Raw genomic sequence first — 17,572 nt, forward strand, 5'->3', positions numbered from 1 at the left:
TGTTGCTCGGCTGAAAATACTTAGTTTGCCTACCCTTTATGAAAGATCTCACTTCGGCTTTTTAATTATCTAATAATCTATATACATGCAAAATACGACTGACCACTATATCCCCCGAAACCCGTTGACCGAGTGAGACCAAAGATAGCACATGTTCTTATTAACATTTAAATGCCCACTATACCCCTTGCATTCAGTTTGGTCGCACGGCTAACAATATACTTCCTACAATCACTGCCAAATTGAATCGACTAAGCTGAACCTGATTATTGGAATCTGTTCAAAATATTTATACCAAAATCGATTGCTGTTTGTCAACTTGCTCTCCTCCGGTTGGTTCGAAAACGACTGGCAATGTTAAACATATCCAATATATGAGAGTCACTTACAATGAAATAGCAACTTCTCTGTGAAATGAAAATGAAATGTGTTACTCACTTGAACAAGGTTATGTTCCCTGGATGTACACTAGACTCTTGCTAATCTGGCCATTCCTGGCACATATGGGTGCTGGATTATTGAGTGTCTGAAATTTATTTGATTTATTTATTTATCTTGTTCTTTATTTATTTTGAAAACACAGGGGATATAGTGTACTGTTCTTTATTAAATCGAAGGATATAATTTTAAAACATAGAGGATATAACTAACTAAACTAACTAACTCTATGGCCTATGGAACCCGGAGGTTCAGTGCCGCGTTCACAAAAGCTCTCCACTGACTTCTATCCTTAGCTAATTGCATCCAGTTTCTACTTTGTATTCCTATCTCTGCGAGATCCATCTTAATATTGTCCTCCCATCTGCGCCTAGGTCTTCCTAATGGTCGTTTTCCTATGGGTCTACCAGTCAAGACTTTGAAAGCGTTTCTACTTTCTTCCATTCTAGCTACATGACCTGCCCACCTAAGCCTCCTAGACTTGACGACCCTAACAATGTTGGGTAAACCGTATAAACTATGTAGTTCCTCGTTATGAAGCTTCCGCCATTCCCCATTCTCGTTCCTCTTGGGTCCGAATATTCTTCTCAGGATCCTGTTCTCAAATACTTTCAGTCCATGTTCTTCCCTCAGAGTAAGCGACCATGTTTCACAACCATACAGAACAACAGGCATGATTATCGTTTTATATATTTTAAGCTTCAAATTCCTCGACAGAATTCGCGACGACAAGAGATTTTGAACCGAATAGTAACACGAATTCCCTGCTTTTAGTCGACATTTAATTTCTTCGTGAATATGATTTTCGTCTGTTAATATTGATCCTAAATATTTGAAAGTATCCACTTTATCAAAAGTATTATTTAATATTTTAACGCCTCCACAATTTGCCGTATTACGGTCCCGACGCACTCCCATGTATTTAGTGTTCTCTGCATTTACTTCTAAACCCATGTCCCTGCAAGCGTTTAATAATATCTCTGCATTTATTTCTACTGTTCTCCTATCATCCCCTATTAAATTTACATCATCAGCATATGCCATAACCTGGTGAATGCCGTTCAACTCTAGGCCCTGGTTGCTATCTTTGATTTTCCTTATGGCCTATTCCAGCACAAAGTTAAATAATAATGGCGACAACGCATCTCCTTGTTTCAGGCCATTTTCGACGTGGAAGCTCGTGGACAAAAATTTTCCTACCCGGACTTTACTTTGGGATTCACTTAAACATATCTTAATTAATCTAATTAGCTTTCTCGGTATTCCAAGTTCTGTAAGAACGTTGTATAATGTTTCTCTCCTAACCGAGTCGTAAGCCTTTCTAAAATCAATAAATAGTTGATGTACCGGGGTATTGTATTCCCACTTCTTTTCGAGTATTTGGCGAATGGTAAATATTTGGTCGATAGTTGATCGATTTCGTCTAAATCCGCACTGATAATCTCCAATAATTTCATCTGCGTATGGGGTCAATCTTGCTAACAGAATATTTGAAAGGATTTTATAGGATGTTGACAGAAGAGAAATGCCTCGATAATTATTACAGTCAGTTTTGTCGCCTTTCTTGTGAATTGGAACAATGATTGATTCTTTCCACTCTTGTGGCAATTCTTCCTTGTTCCAGATAAGGAGAATGAGTTTGTGTATCTTGTTCCACAATTTTTCGCCTCCAGCTAAAATTAACTCAGCCGGAATTTCATCTACACCCGGAGATTTGTGTTTCTTTAATTTCTTTATAGCGGTTTCTACTTCTATTCGGTTGGGTTCTGGAATATATGGTTCTGCGGTGTGTATCTCCTTTTCTCCACGAACACTAGTTTTTGGTTGCGTGTTAAGCAAATCGTCAAAGAAATCTTTCCATCTATTCAAAGAAAAATTAGTCCTTGAGTAGTATCACTCACTATGAAACATGTCCCTAATTTTAATGATACGTGACGGTGGCATGCTTTATCTCGCAACCGAACTGTAAAGAATGCTACAATTTCAAATACGTATAGTATATAAAACATTGTTTAACTAACTGTAAGCATTGTTGCTCATGTGCATGATAATTCATTGTGCACGTGTTTTTGGTTGGATATGCGCCGGATTACTGAGGGCCGCATTAGCGACAGTCTAGTGTAGTTCTCACCCCCGCCTGTCTGGTGAACATGTTTCCAGGTATGTATCTACCATACGGTGGATACTTTTGATAGCCCTGTTTGTGAGAGGATTTTGAACGAATACTAAATACCGAACTTTTCCGGTGAGGAATTTTTTAAGATACAGTGTTACTTGCGACCGTAAAGAAAATTCTTGTTCAAGTGTGTCAGGTACCTCCATTAATGGTTATCTACTAAAATATCTAATATACGAGTATCATACTGTACGTGCATTATTTGCTACCAAGTGGACTATTACATTCAATTCGATTGCATTCTATTCATTATAAACCCATCTGAGTATCTTTTATCTGTGATAAGAGTGTAAATAGAAACTTTGTAAAGGTATCTATAAATATCGAAAAGAAATGGTCCTATCATAATCATAATGGCCCTACCATAATATTATATACAATGTATAGTGGTTTAATGCTTAAGTATCAATGTAGCATGGAAAATCTCCCGTTAAACTGTTCATTGAAACATTAGTTTTGTAATAAAAACTATTTACATCAGTCGTAATATACTTTGAGTGTAAGAACAAAAATTAAATTTTGTTTTCTTTCAAATGCTGCTATACATATTGTATGCCAACTCTTATTCAGTAATATTTTTCTTTCCATATGTCCGCAAATGATGCGTCTCTCTTAGGTATTTTTGCAGATAAATCATCAAATGGCTAGATAGTGTACACTTCGTCAAATTAGCTTTTGATCCACACTTGTTTACAGCGCCTCATCGTGGTGGAATGTTGAACATTGATAACAAAAGAAGGGAGAATTTCGAGTACTAGAAAAAATTACCATGCTTTTTTTTTTTTTTTTTTTTTTTTTTAGATGAATGACTTTCCAGTTACATTAGAGATAAATATATCACAGATTGACAATATGGGGTAACCATAAAATGACTTGAGAGTTTCTTTCATGTATGCCAAGAGCTTCAGTTTTGCAGTATCTGCAAATATTTATCAGCATAAAAACCACTAAACTATTGGCGATGTTCTATTTTATTAATCATGCTTGCGCGAGGGAATATTTATTAATCCCCCGGAAGAAAAGCAGCACTGGTGGTTAGGGCGCTGATGACACTGTTGCGAAGTAGCTTAGGAATTTTATTGCAGGTGAAAGTAGGAATTTGCAAAAGCGTTAGAACACCGAAGGTACCGAGGAGAGCGCTATTTACAATAAGGTGGCTCAAAACTACTTTGGCAGAGAGTTTATATTGAGTATAATTCCTTTGTGTACGGTAGATACAAAACAATGACACTATAATTGTCACCGTTCTACTGTATTGCTCAGTTACAGGCATACTGATTAGACTATCTCTACCATATTGTGCTAATGTTGAAGTTCCTTATATGCTACTCTTTCTTTGTGAATATTTAGATTTTACCCGTATATCTTCAAAATAGTGCCTCCATGTTCTTAATCTACACCAAAAGTTAACTCTTACAAGGATGACAAGGAAAGAAGTGGTGGAGTTGAAGAACATGAGGACCAAAATTAACAGGAAAAAGCTATTGTGTCACTATGAAATACCAATTTATAAGGATCAAGTGTACTCAAGGTGGATAACCCTAATTAAAATAATATGTTAAAAAATGTAAGATTACTATCTTATAAGCCCGCTTAAATGAGTTCTGTACATTGTATACACTTCAACATCTGAGTGCACTTCACTATGCTTTCGGCGCCTTACATCTTTCTTGAAATATACCCGCTGTCTCTCCTACATGCTTCCCACTACGAAAATGGTTACTCAGTAACGAAACAAATCCCCTCGTCCAAATATAATCATAAAAAGCTACTACCAATCTAATAAGAATTTTATGAAAATTAAGAGACGGTTTTATGAAAAAATACAGTATGCAATGTAGTGGCTCTCATTGTTCAACTATACGGAAGGAATTATTTGTTCATAATCAATTCATAATGGGATTATATAAATTAAAAGGAAGCCAAGTCTTTATTTTGGCCATTTCATTCAATGAATCGTTCAATTAACCCATTTGTAACCAAGACTGAAAAGAACATCTCCTGCGAGCATCTAACCTGCCTTCACTCGCTGACGCTTGCTCGGCAATAATATGTGAATTAAATATTAAACTTTGGTATAGAAATGAACCTAGTTACTAACTACATATATGAGCTAACAGGCGAGTTCTCAAAAACGGAACCGAAAGATCAAATCGCTGAATCGAAGAATCAAGAAAAAAGAAAGAAAAAAAGAAAAGAAAAAATGGCCAAAGTAAAGACTTACCAAGAGGAATTTGTGAAATCTTTGATAAATGTGGAGAAAGAAACTTTTGATCTGTATTTCCCTCTTTGGCAGCTGTCCAAAATGGCTAATGTGTGGTAATTGGTATATTACAGTCTCTTAAGTGTAAGGAAATATGGTAGATTTGGAAGGAATTTGTTTAGAATCAAAACTAGGCCTATCTACCTACGAATTAATATTTGCAGCTGCGACTGTAGCTGTAGGTATAGAGAAATGAATAATCTAGGTATTCATTATTCTATGATAGAACTTAACATTTTAATTCATACGCCATTAAAATTTTTCATTTACGTGCAAATAGCTCCATTACCGATAGTATAATTATTTCAATTAAGCTACATAAACCACGTAATATTTAAACACAAATGCCTTTATAGCATTATCAAAGAAACTATTTGGTTGCTTTCCCTATACAATTTTAAATTTCATTGCATACTCAAAGAACACAACATAAATACGTTTGTTATTTGCGTAACATTTTTATATCCCACTTGTAAAATCACTAACTTGTATATTTATCAAGTAAACTATTATTAGATCAGCCCACAAATTTATTCACCTCAACAAAAATATTAAACATATGTCCTTTAAAATTTTATTAAGTCACTTTGACATTATTGTTGTTCCTACGACGAAGAACTCCCATCTTAAGTACGCAAGTGTGCTAACGTAGTGTACATCCTCGCACACTACGTACTATGCACTCGCAGACTTGTGAACTTGGACCTTTTGACGCACACTAGGTGACGTCATTTCCGGAAATAAGCGTACTTCGAATGCACACTTGTATCTTTTGGACACGGCCATTGCTTTCCGAGCATATCAGAAATAACTAGTTACTACCTGAGAGAATTTGCATTGGTATTTATCGTTTAATATAAGCAAAGCTTTGCAAAATATCTTTGGCACTTATGCCAAGTAACGAGTAATGTTTTAAGTTTTCTGTAATCGGTCACAAAAATATTGTTGTAAACCTGTACATAGGCAACAGTTCTGCCATCTTATGTTCATATATGTTAAGACACAAGAATAACAAATAAAGAAAACAGATGGAAGCACAGCTATCTGTGTAACTGTTGTCAGATGATTCACAGGTTTACAACAATATTATTTTGACCGATTACAGAAAACATAGAACATAATTCGTTACTTGGCATAAGTGCCAAAGATATTTTGCAAAGCTTTGCTCATATTAAACGATAAACACCAATGCAAATTCTCAGGTTATTAATGATATGCTCGGAAAGCGATGTCTTGGTACTGAATTAACACACAAGTAACACGCTAAAGTGGTAGTCATTTTGCGTTGTTTCAACACCTCATTTTTTTTTACAGTGTAGCCTTGCTGCTGGCAAAGGATGTAAATACAAATAAGTCATTTTCTTCTAAATTATGAATAGTCATAAATTACAATAAGGGAGGAATTGATCAACGGAACTTCTCTTGGTTCAAAATGTGATGCAATTGTTGTTAATGATGATCTGGAAGATTTGTTAAAATACTGATATACAATGTATAAAATTTATTTATTTTGCTGCACAAGTCAATTAAACATCTATTTTTGTTAATGCTAATACTTTGTAAATTAAGTATTCACCCTAATAAAATCTGGTTTTGGTTGCTATCGAAAGTTGTTGATAATAATAATAACAAACCACGCCGTTGCTAGCTTACGAAGGACTCTGGTCGCTCAAATTTGGTATGTACCACATCAGAATATCAATGCTCAATTACATTTAGGATTTCTAGATTAGCATTCACTAAATGTCGACGAAAAGAAGGGAATTCGTGTTATTATTCAGTACAAAATATCTGGTCATTGGGAATTCTGTTGAAGAATTTGAAGCTTAAAATATATAAAACGATAATCATAGCTGTTGTGCTGTATAGTTACGAAACATGGTCGCTTTGAGGGAAGAACATAAACTGAAAGTATTTGAGAACAAGATCCTGAAACGAATATTCGGACCAAGAGGAACGGGAATGGGGAATGGTGGAAACTTCATAACGATGAACTACATAATTTATACGGTTTACTAAACATGGTTAGGGTCATCAAATCTAGGAGGCTCAGGTGGGCTGGTCAGTTAGCCAGGATGAAAGAAATAGGAACGCTTTCAAAGTGTTAGCGGTAAGACCAATCGGAAAACGACCATTAGGAAGACCTAAGCGCAGATGGGAGGACAATATTAAGATGGATCTCGCAGAAGTAGGAATACAAAGTAGAAACTGGATCCCTTTGGCTAAGGACAGAAGTCAGTGGAGAGTTTTTTTTTTTTTTTTTTTGAACTGACACACAATCATAGTCATACGTCTTGCAAATAAAATCAGAAAAAATAAACACACTGCTGAGCAAGACTGGACTTATTTAATATAAAAACACATTTTCACGTGACGTTTCGATCTTCTAGCCAAGATTCTCATCAGACGTACACTCTGATGAGGATCTTGGCTAGAAGATCGAAACGTCACGTGTAAATGTGTTTTTATATGAAATAAGTCCAGTCTTGTTCAGCAGTGTTTATTTTTTAGAGTTTTTTTCAACACAGCATTCAATCTCTGGGTTCCATAGGCCATATATTTAGTAGTTAGATTAGAATTCACTACTTCTTAATGAACATGTTACGTAATTGTTTTACGATACCAAATGAACATCAAAATTTTCCCTTACTCCCACTGAGAATCGAATATACAAACATTGATTATTTGTCTACATGGGAGCAAACATGTAATTATTATTACTTGTACTGTAATTATAATTTTAAAAAGTTATTGGTTTGCAACATTGCAAATTTGTGCAGAAGTGATCTGCTGCTACTAGTTCACCTTGGAAGCTATGCGAAGCTAGAGGCTATATAGTTGCAAATGACAAGCAATTGTTACTGTACACGCAGAAGAAACTAAAAAGAGAAGGAACACTACTACTCTCTTATATTTACATATTCGCTTTTTTTCCTTCTCCTGTGTGATCTTTTTCGTTGTGGTACGACATTACTTAGGTAACCATATATAGCGTATGAAGGATAAAACGATAGGCAATTGTCATCGAAGGCGCCAACGGACTGACAATGTTTCCTTTCGGAGCAGGGAGAAATCGTATGGTATCTTAATTCCATGAATGACATTTATTGTTCAGATACAGTGTAAAAAGAAGCTGTTTGACTCCAATGGATCACTTAAATTAAATTAATTACAGTTTCTACTTTCCTTGTGTGGTGATGGAATGTAATCTCTTTCATACATTCCTGTTGGTCGTTTTTGAAAACTCCAAAGTGTAGAAACTGTGACTGGTTCGAGGGCAGTTCGAAAAAAATAGTAGTTTGGTTATCAATGATATACGCATACGTAACTTTATTATACACATTAAAAAGTACAATATTACATTGCTTTTTCAACATGTTCACCATTCAAATTAAGGCACTTGTCATAACGTTTTAGAAAGTTTGAAATTCCTTCTGCAAAACAATCTCTCGCCTGAGAATGAAGCCACCTGCTAACAGGATTGTGAAGCGCGTTGCCACTGTCGAAGTGGTGCGACGCAAGCCACTATTTCATGTGCCTGAAGAGGTGCAGCCAAGTTCATTGCGTGCACGAATTCATTGCTGACTATAGATGGGTGGCCACTTCTTGCCGCATCGCGCACGTCAGTTCGTCCATCTTTAAACATGTGACACCGTTCACGTACGATACCTTAACTCATCACGTTTGGTTCATAAACACCACACAGTTTACAAAATGAATCGCAGGTCCCGAAAGTTTTTTCGCAGTCAGAAATCGTATTACCGCATGCGCTTCACATTTTACGAGGTTTTCTATTTGAACGTTCATTTTCAATTGTTATAGCGGACGAGTGAACTGCAACACAATCTTCTCCTTCTCACTCAGGAGATTCTCGATTCAGCCTTTTTGCTCTTATTTTTCTCAGAATACTTTGCGGTCGGTGACGTCACTTGGAGGTATCGTCAAGGATGTTATATAATAAAGTACCTGCCCAGTGCCCATACCATAAAATCGTAAAGCCATACGTATCCTATAATTGGTGATTTTCTTACCTGTGAAAGGCTATTCCGGGTAATTTCTTCTCACTCGTATTCATACACTGACGTGTGCACCATGTAACTATTGCATAATATAAATGTGAAGCAACAACTTAGATAAAAATGAACGACAGACACACTACATGTCTACATATGCAGATAGCAATATTTTGATCCAACATATATGGCAGAATCGAGAGTAGCCAATCAGAGGTAAGAATGCTAGTTTGGTTTTTGGCTTCATTCAGTTAATAGGATGAAAGTACATATGGGTAGATCCTCTATTTTATAACATCCTTGGGTATCGCGAGATATCGTTCAAGAGTAGAAGTGAAATACTGCATACGCAATTACGTTAGTTGGTATACTGTTTCAAGATAGGTAAAAGTCCCTCCACATGACGTCACGGACAGGGAGCCAATCAGAACGCTAAACACGAACTGGAGCTACCTGTATATAAAATAACACTATCACTTGCTGCCCATTGTCTTCTGAAGTACTGTACAGAACGCCAAAAGACTAATGTCGCTCTTCCAGGCCATTTCTCGTACATGCGCAAACAGAGGATCTTCCGAATTGCCCTCGTGTATCTTGTTATCCATTTTCTTCAGTTATTACTAGCTAATACTAAATTACGATTCAATGAACTGAATGATGTACTGAACGATAAATGGGTTGAATTGAAGAGTCATTGCAAATAATAATAATAATAATAATAATAATAATAATAATAATAATAATAATAATAATAATAATAATAATAATAACTGCGAGTCGGCTGAAAATCGTAATTTTTGTAACTTCTCTTTGTTATATCCTTTAAACTAATGGAGACAGATCGTTAATGGAAGCGAATTATTATGAAACAATTAATGGAATGTGAACATGGAAGGAATTAAAGAACCACGAGAAAATCTACTGACACGATGTTGTACACCACAAACTCATTTGCCCTGCGATTAAACCAGGGACCTCCTAGCGCCAGAAACGAGTACTTTACCACTGTGCCACCGTGCCATCCGAAAATCGTATTTACCCTTACGGTACAAAAATCACAGTAAATTGTAGGGGGAAGTTGTTCATCCCAGGGACATGGCACCTACAATTCTCCTGAATTTCCTAGATATTTCTTTTTTGATTGCAGTGAAGTCATTTTTGCAAGAGCAATTTGCCTACCCAGGGATGTACCCAGCAAGTTTATCTTGGGGACTAAGGCTTTTTCAGGGGGGCAAACTTTCACATACTAAAAACGAACCAAAAATGATGATTCAGAATATGAAAACATTAAAATCTTTCAGTTTAACGTCCCATGATTGTGCACTTTAGTGGAAGAATTGGTGAAATGATCATGTAGGAGGAAACTAAAGTACCCTGAGAAAACCCTTCGGTCACGATGTTGTTAACCACAGACTTATATGGCCGAGGTTCGAACCAAGGAGTCCACGCAGCAAGGGTAAAGCTCTAGAAAGCATTAATAACTCACTATGTATAGTTACTCACATATTACACATTATTATTATTATTATTATTATTATTATTATTAGGGTAACTGTCTACAATAACGCCACCATTCTTAGTTTTTCGAGAATTTCACATTTAATATTTGACGGAAAAAAATAAATGTTGCATTGTTTAGTAGCTTGGTGTTCACTGATTACAACATAGTCCGAAGATGCTGGAAAATTATATGCAGTAGGCCTACAAGTTATACACAAAAATGTCGCGCAAAATGAAATGGCGGTATTGCATACAGTGTGGATACAATAGCGCCAGGTTATCATTAGTCATATTATCATGAAACCAATGAACTGAGATACGTTGGAACAAGAAGAGCAATGTCCAGTAAGAGGCAATATGTCATCACAAATTTCATGATATCACTCCTTACAGGCTCCACATTGCAACTAATCAATAGTTTTACCAGTGGATGGCTGGTTATTGTTGTTCAATGCAGAGATGGTACTTGAAACACTGAAGAGATGGTACTTGGTGCAAAAGTTGTTTCTGGGAGTTATAAATGATTGAATGGATATTTGCCAGTAGTTTGAAAAAGCGGATATTGCATTCTGAGATGTGGCAGCTTTAATCCAGACAGTAACGCCATTGTATCCATCGCGTTTGGCGTTATTGCAGCCACACAACACAATTAACATACCATCGTTAAACTGCTCTCTACTAACAAATTGACTCATGTAAAGACAGTCGATACACTCGTTTTGACCATTGTGTTATATATATATATATATATATATATATATATATATATATATATATATATATATATATATATATATATATATATATACCGTTTAAATTCTTACACATTATGCGCCTCCGCCTGTAGTAATATTAATATAAATGACTTCAAAAACTTTACTTAAATTTTCTGTTCTCAATTTTCTGGTCTGAATTGATAACACATAAACTGCGCAACACACACGTTACACCACAGGAAATCAACTTACGTGTGAAAACAACAGATGTGCCTCCTATGCATTGACACATTGCAGATTGCTGCCACGTGCTTAGTTTCTGTGCTGTAAACAGTTGAAAAACAAACGGCGTTATTATATCCCTGGCGTTATTGTAGCCACCTACCCTATTATTATTATTATTATTATTATTATTATTATTATTATTATTATTATTATTATTATTAGTTGAAACATGGGTTTTGACATTCAGCTAAAGGTGCTGGCCAAGTTAAGGCACATCACATTTTGCAAAATTTACAGGTAAAATACAATACTCTGCATGGAAAGACATGTTTATAAGGAACAAATTTCTGCAGGCCGCAGAATTTAATACTAAGTAATACAGCTGTACTTCACATTTACAAGTGTAGGGTTTCTAGTGTAAATTTGTTATAAGTGCTTTATAACGGTCATATGAAAGATGACTGTACTGAATACTATTTTACAGCAGCGGAGCATTTCAGTATGGTCTACAAAAGCTGTGTTTTATATTTACTAGTGTAGCGTTACTAGTGTAAAACTATTACAAATGCTATTGGAACTTTCATCTTTGCGAAAACCCATATGTTTTCACTACGCTCGCTTGCACATGTACGCACAGTCGCTGACGTGCCTGCTTCCTTCGGACGCACTTCAGCACTAACGCGCGGGATCATCAACTTCACCTATATACTACGACTTTTATGTAGATAATTTGTCACGAAAAACAAGCTTTAAGAAGACATGTTTAAAGAAAAATTTACACAAACACACTTCCTTTTTTCTTCTTCACAAACTGGCTTCCTTTTGAAACTGAGCATACCACCTGAAAATTGATTATCATCTTAAATTTGTTCGAAATGCCTTTGGTCAATAGTAAATATCTGACTTTGTGAAATTTGACCATAATTCCTTCTTTTTGCCATAGCTGTCATAGAGGGTATAACCTTTTCCCAATCGACCAAACTCGGAACTAATGGACACCAGCGAAAACGAAAGAAAACTGAGAATTTGTCTATCCATCTGTGCGGTTATTCTTGTACTATATTTCACATTTTATAACTTGTCTATAAAAAAAAGTGCTGATCCTAAAAATCATTTATTAATAATTGTGTATTTATGCAATTCCAGGTTTAATCTGTTCGGAGGGCGAGCTATGGCGAGAGCAGAGAAAATTTGTCATCAACTGTTTAAAAAAGTTTGGAATGACAAAATTTGGACCAAAGCGAGATCAGATGGAACAGAGAATAATGAAAGGTGTTCACGAGACTCTTCAGGTAGGTAATAAATATAGTCGAGTGAAAATACGGTTTGACCTGGGCAAAATTGCAACCCTTAGTTTTACAACTGTATTTTGTTTAGGTACCTCACCTGATGAAAATATCCAAAATCCGACTAAATCGGACCACGGGAACACCCCAAAAACGGTTTTCAAAATGGCGGACCATAGTTTTGGGAAAAATCGTAGACCCTTACGTTGGCGGCTCTAGTAGCCCTCTTAATTGACACAGAGACATGAATGATACCTCACCGGAACGCTCACAGACCACAAATTACAACGAAATGACTTTTGTACCCATCATGCCCAACCCGTAGAAGAAGAAGAAGAAGAAGAAAGTCGATTTTTGTTTTTTTAATAATATTTCTTGAACCCTGGCAACACTGTACGTCCTCATACGTAAGCAGAAAAATTCCTACGCGTAGACCAGACATTGGTAACAATAATATAAAAAATGAAGGACGTAGGTTCAAAAGTAAAGGAGATAAAAATTCGGAACCGCTGACCAAGGAGGGCCACTGTATATTTTTTTTACTGTGGTCTAACTTCTGTTTCTTAGATCTAGCATCCTCTCTAATTGACACAGAGACATGAAGCATACCGCGTCGGAAATCTTATGGAATCACCTTGCCAACGACGTATCGTTTGTGCCCCCTGTGCCCAACCTGTAGAAAAAGAAGAAGAAGAAATCTTTAAAAATTGGGAAAATCTACACTTTTACTTTTCTTGGGCTCTGGCAACCCTGATAATCGTTCTACGCACGAAAAAATCTTGTTTCTTTTTTTAAATTAAAGGTCACTTTAATATAAGCACTATTCATAAAACAAAAATATTCTTAAGCAAAAGAATCGGAATAACGAAAGACTTTTGGAGGCAAATTACACATCTACATCGTCATTGCCTACGCTAACACTCCTCACCATATTCATTTAAACAGTTAAAACATTCAGTTTCTTGGCATACGCCACAAGCAATAGCAAATAGAAGGTCATACCATAATACAGTGTACAAGACAATTCGTTTTATAGAAACATAACACCTATATATAAAGCAAAAATATTCTAAGGCAAACGAATGGAAAGACGAAATACTTTGGGAGGCAAATTATACATCTACATCGTCATCATCACTGTCCTCACCATATTCATTTAAACAGTTAAAACATTCAGTTTCTTTGCACACACCACTAGCAATAGTACATGGAAGGGCATGCTTTCTGCAAGTACAATACGTTCTTGCACACCCGGTAGCACAGTTGCAATGAACAATGGTGAGCAAATTCCATATCCATCAAACACGATGGTTGATGTGCCATATTTACGAACCGTATACTCAGCAAATGATGCAGCGATATTGTCGTACGAACTGCCTTTACACCATGGTAGTCTATGTCACAGAGATCCTCCGTCTAAGACATACAAAATATTGTCTGGCTCCGTTTCCTCAAACTGTGTGGTCTGCTGCTTGCTAAACTCTAGTATCGCATGGGCCAGTGGGGCTTTGTCTGCCTTATGCATCATGCTGGGTGACTCAAATAAAGCTGGTGGGTAGGCACATAATTCATGCGCTAAGATCTCCTCTAAAGATGTGCTGCCTGCATTAGCGACAACTAACAGTCTTTGAAACAAAAGATTCGAATCGACGGAGATACCGCTGCTGATTTTAACACTACTCGGGGATGCTAGAGTTTTGACTTTATCTGCACGTTTCCACTCCACAGTGAACAGGTCTTTGCCAGATAGTTTCTTAGCAAGCTCTTCTCAAACTGAAAATAAATTATGGACGTTGATCGAGGAATCCGCTGTGACGCCAGTGGCAATGTTTCTCAACGAATTGTCTCCGTCAAATGGGGAAATGGGCTGCAGTCCTGCAAGAATGCGACGTGTGTCACTGATATCACGTGACATTCTTGACGTTTAGGCTTCTTTATGTTGTTCGCTAGTGACATATGCTGTGTGAGTAAGAGTTTGCATCGCCAGATTGTACTCGGAGCATGCTGGCATTGAGAGCACCCACAAAGATCGTTTCATCTCCGACATTCCACTTCCATGCGTTAGACCTCCAGTGGATTTTAGCGATCTCATCAGAACCTGTTCTATGACTAGATCAGAGGACAACCCAGCCCAATAACGGTTGCTTCTTCTAACTCCAAACTCATTTTGAAAGCTTTCGTGAACGTTGGATTAACCGATGGCAGCGTTAACATTGTTTGCAGGTACAAGCACGTCGACTTCAAATAATTGAAGTGTCCTGCTGCAGCGAATATGGGAATGCACTCTGCTATAGTATCAAGGTGATCTTCTCAGCTTCCTGTTCGGTCTGCTGCCACAAGTTTCCTTGCTGTAGTCAACATGCGCTGGTATGCAAGCCACAACTGACTTGTTTTTGATGTGTTAATAAGTTCTGACTTTCGTACTTCTATTTTTTCTCGGGCTTCTTGAAGAAGAGGTGAAGAACTAGCTCCAGTTACAGTAATCTCACCCGACATCAGACTCTGGTAGAGACAGTAAGCATCGTTGATAGTTCTGTGTGTTCCGTTATCGGTCTCCAGAAAAACATTCTCCACAAGCAATGCACTTAATGCGAGGTCAACCATCATGTGCGCACGGAAGGTTCTTGCTACGGACTTGCCACTTAACATATGTACAACCGAATTTTCTCCATAAAACCTCTTGCAAGATTTTACGTAAGCCTGAACCATCCATCAGGGAACCAATTGCTCCTACAAGGTTCATCAGAGTATGAAATGAGTCCAACAGGAGAACAGTGTCCTTAATACTGCTGTTATGTGCTCTGTCATGCAGGATACGTGAAGCTTTCCAAAACAATGGTTGGTCTAAGGTGATGATTGGTGTGACTTTATATTTTCTCGCAAGATTATTCAGATACACTGAAGTGGAATAGATTCATGACATATCAGATGGACGGAGGTCAATAATCGGTAAGCAGAGAACAGTGGATTTCCCTGAATGATGAAGAGATGGATCTGCGTGAATGGCCTGCATCATTCCTGACCAGTTTGGTGTGGGTGACGAAAAGTGCCAGGAAAAGTTTCCACAAAATATCCAGGGAGCTTTCGTTCGGTGATGGTGCTGTTACCAGTTCACAGTTGACCTTTTCAAGAATAGCCCTGGCTTCACTGTATGCGTGAATGGGAACACTGGCAAGGGACTTCACATCAGCATCAGAGACGGGCTTTCGAAGAATGGTTAAACTGGTAGTAGTGGATGGAGTAATAGCCGCTAACATTTCCATACCATGAAATGTGCCTAAACCACTCAGCGTTTGAAGATTATGGTCTACATTATCCGCTGCAAAGAGGAGAGTCTGGCCTGCTAGCATTTCGATCGCACGATTACCAAATGTACTTGCAGCACAGCGTTCAAACCGCTGCACTTTCGCATATGAAGAGCAAAATCCCAGGTGATGCAGCGTGTCAATCAGGTATTTCGATCGATAGTGGTGGTGCAGCTGCACAGCAACACCTAACTGCACATATATCTTGGTCTGGCTGCTTGCATCAAACACTGGCCAATCGATGCTATTTTGGTTTCATTTTCCTTTCCAGCAAAAAGTATGGCATAGAATAATTTAAGGCTAGGTGGAATGTACTGAAGAAATTCCTGAATACTCAAGTCGCTGGGTGAAAGATATGTATCACTTCCAGTTTGTAGTTTGGATATTATGTCGCTTTTGATCAGTCGAGCTACGGTTTCTATTATTCTATTTTTTCCTTTTCTTCATCATACTCTCGTGGTAAATCCCGATATGCCCGTAGAATGTGATTGGCAGTTTCTCGAAGTGTAATGAAGCTTTTTTTCCACTGTCACTAGAAATTATATTTTTTTCCACCGAAGTACTCCATTAGCTGACGCTTCATGTGCCGTCTGTTATATGCAATGTGATCAATCCCTACAAGAAATGTGCCCATTTTTATAACAAGTTCTCCCACAGTTAGTTGCTCATCATCGTGCTCTTCCAAATAACTACAGATGCGCTGAAATGCTCGAATTCTCTTATCATTTGTAGGTCGGCCAGCCCGGAATTTTTTTTTACGCTGACTGATTGTCGGTGCAGTATTGTTCAGGAATTGATTTACCTGTTCGAAAGTTGATACTACATGATCTGTGATAGACACAATCTCCTACATGAATATCAGATGAGAAGGACTCAATTCGACCTCGGACAGTTTATGACCCGGTATCGTTGTGTTCATTGCAATACTTTAAAATGCTGTGTGGCAATGCTTGTGTTTTCACTTGAACATTTTCTGATTTCAACACGTGACGGTCATCAAATAAGACAGGCTTTCCGCAAAACAGGCAGTCACTGTTGCTGTTGAAGGACCCATCCGACAAGCGAGTAACTCGTTTTTGAATCGGCGATGACGTTTTTCTTTTTAGGGCAATCGCAATACCTTTTTTTATCAATGTAACGTTTGCGACAAGAGACATGAACCACCATACTTGTAGCGGCGAGAATGTTACTACCGCGAGCCTTACTGGCATTGTTCACTTCTTCAGCTCCCTTTTCTTGAAGTGTGATGAGGTTATCGTCAGGATCTAGGCTTCTGCAGATGATAGACAAACGTGTAAGGGAATCAGCCATGGTCTTCAAAACCTAGGTTCATGCAAGACTGTGATATGTAGAAAAGCTTATGGAACCCCATTTCCAACGACGTATCGTTTGTGCCCCCTATACCCAACGATTATCAGGGTTGCCAGAGCCCAAGAAAGGTAAAAGTGTAGATTTTCCCAATTTTTTCAAGGTTTCTTCTTCTTTTTCTACAGGTTGAGCACAGGGGGCACAAACGATACGTCACTGGCAAGGGGGTTCCATAAGCTTTTCAACGCGGTATGCTTCATGTCTCTGTGACAATTAGGGAGGATCTAGATCTAAGAAACAGAAGTTAGACCACAGTAAAAAATATACAGAGTGACCCTTCTT

General features: G+C 37.5%; 1 protein-coding gene across 2 annotated transcripts in view; it reads left to right on the plus strand.

The window, feature by feature from the left end:
* Positions 1–17,572, plus strand: part of LOC145694469 (cytochrome P450 306a1-like) — a 179,311-nt gene that overhangs the window by 141,726 nt on the left and 20,013 nt on the right. For both annotated transcript variants that reach the window (XM_081770763.1, XM_081770762.1), the window contains exon 2: positions 12,478–12,623. In XM_081770763.1, coding sequence (XP_081626889.1) covers positions 12,552–12,623 — 72 coding nt within the window. In that variant the 5' untranslated portion in view covers positions 12,478–12,551. The remainder of the gene's footprint in view (positions 1–12,477; positions 12,624–17,572) is intronic.

The sequence above is a fragment of the Thermobia domestica genome, chromosome 9, assembly GCF_964235325.1.
Source record: "Thermobia domestica chromosome 9, izTheDome1.hap1.1, whole genome shotgun sequence".
NCBI classification, from domain to species: Eukaryota; Metazoa; Arthropoda; class Insecta; order Zygentoma; family Lepismatidae; genus Thermobia; species Thermobia domestica.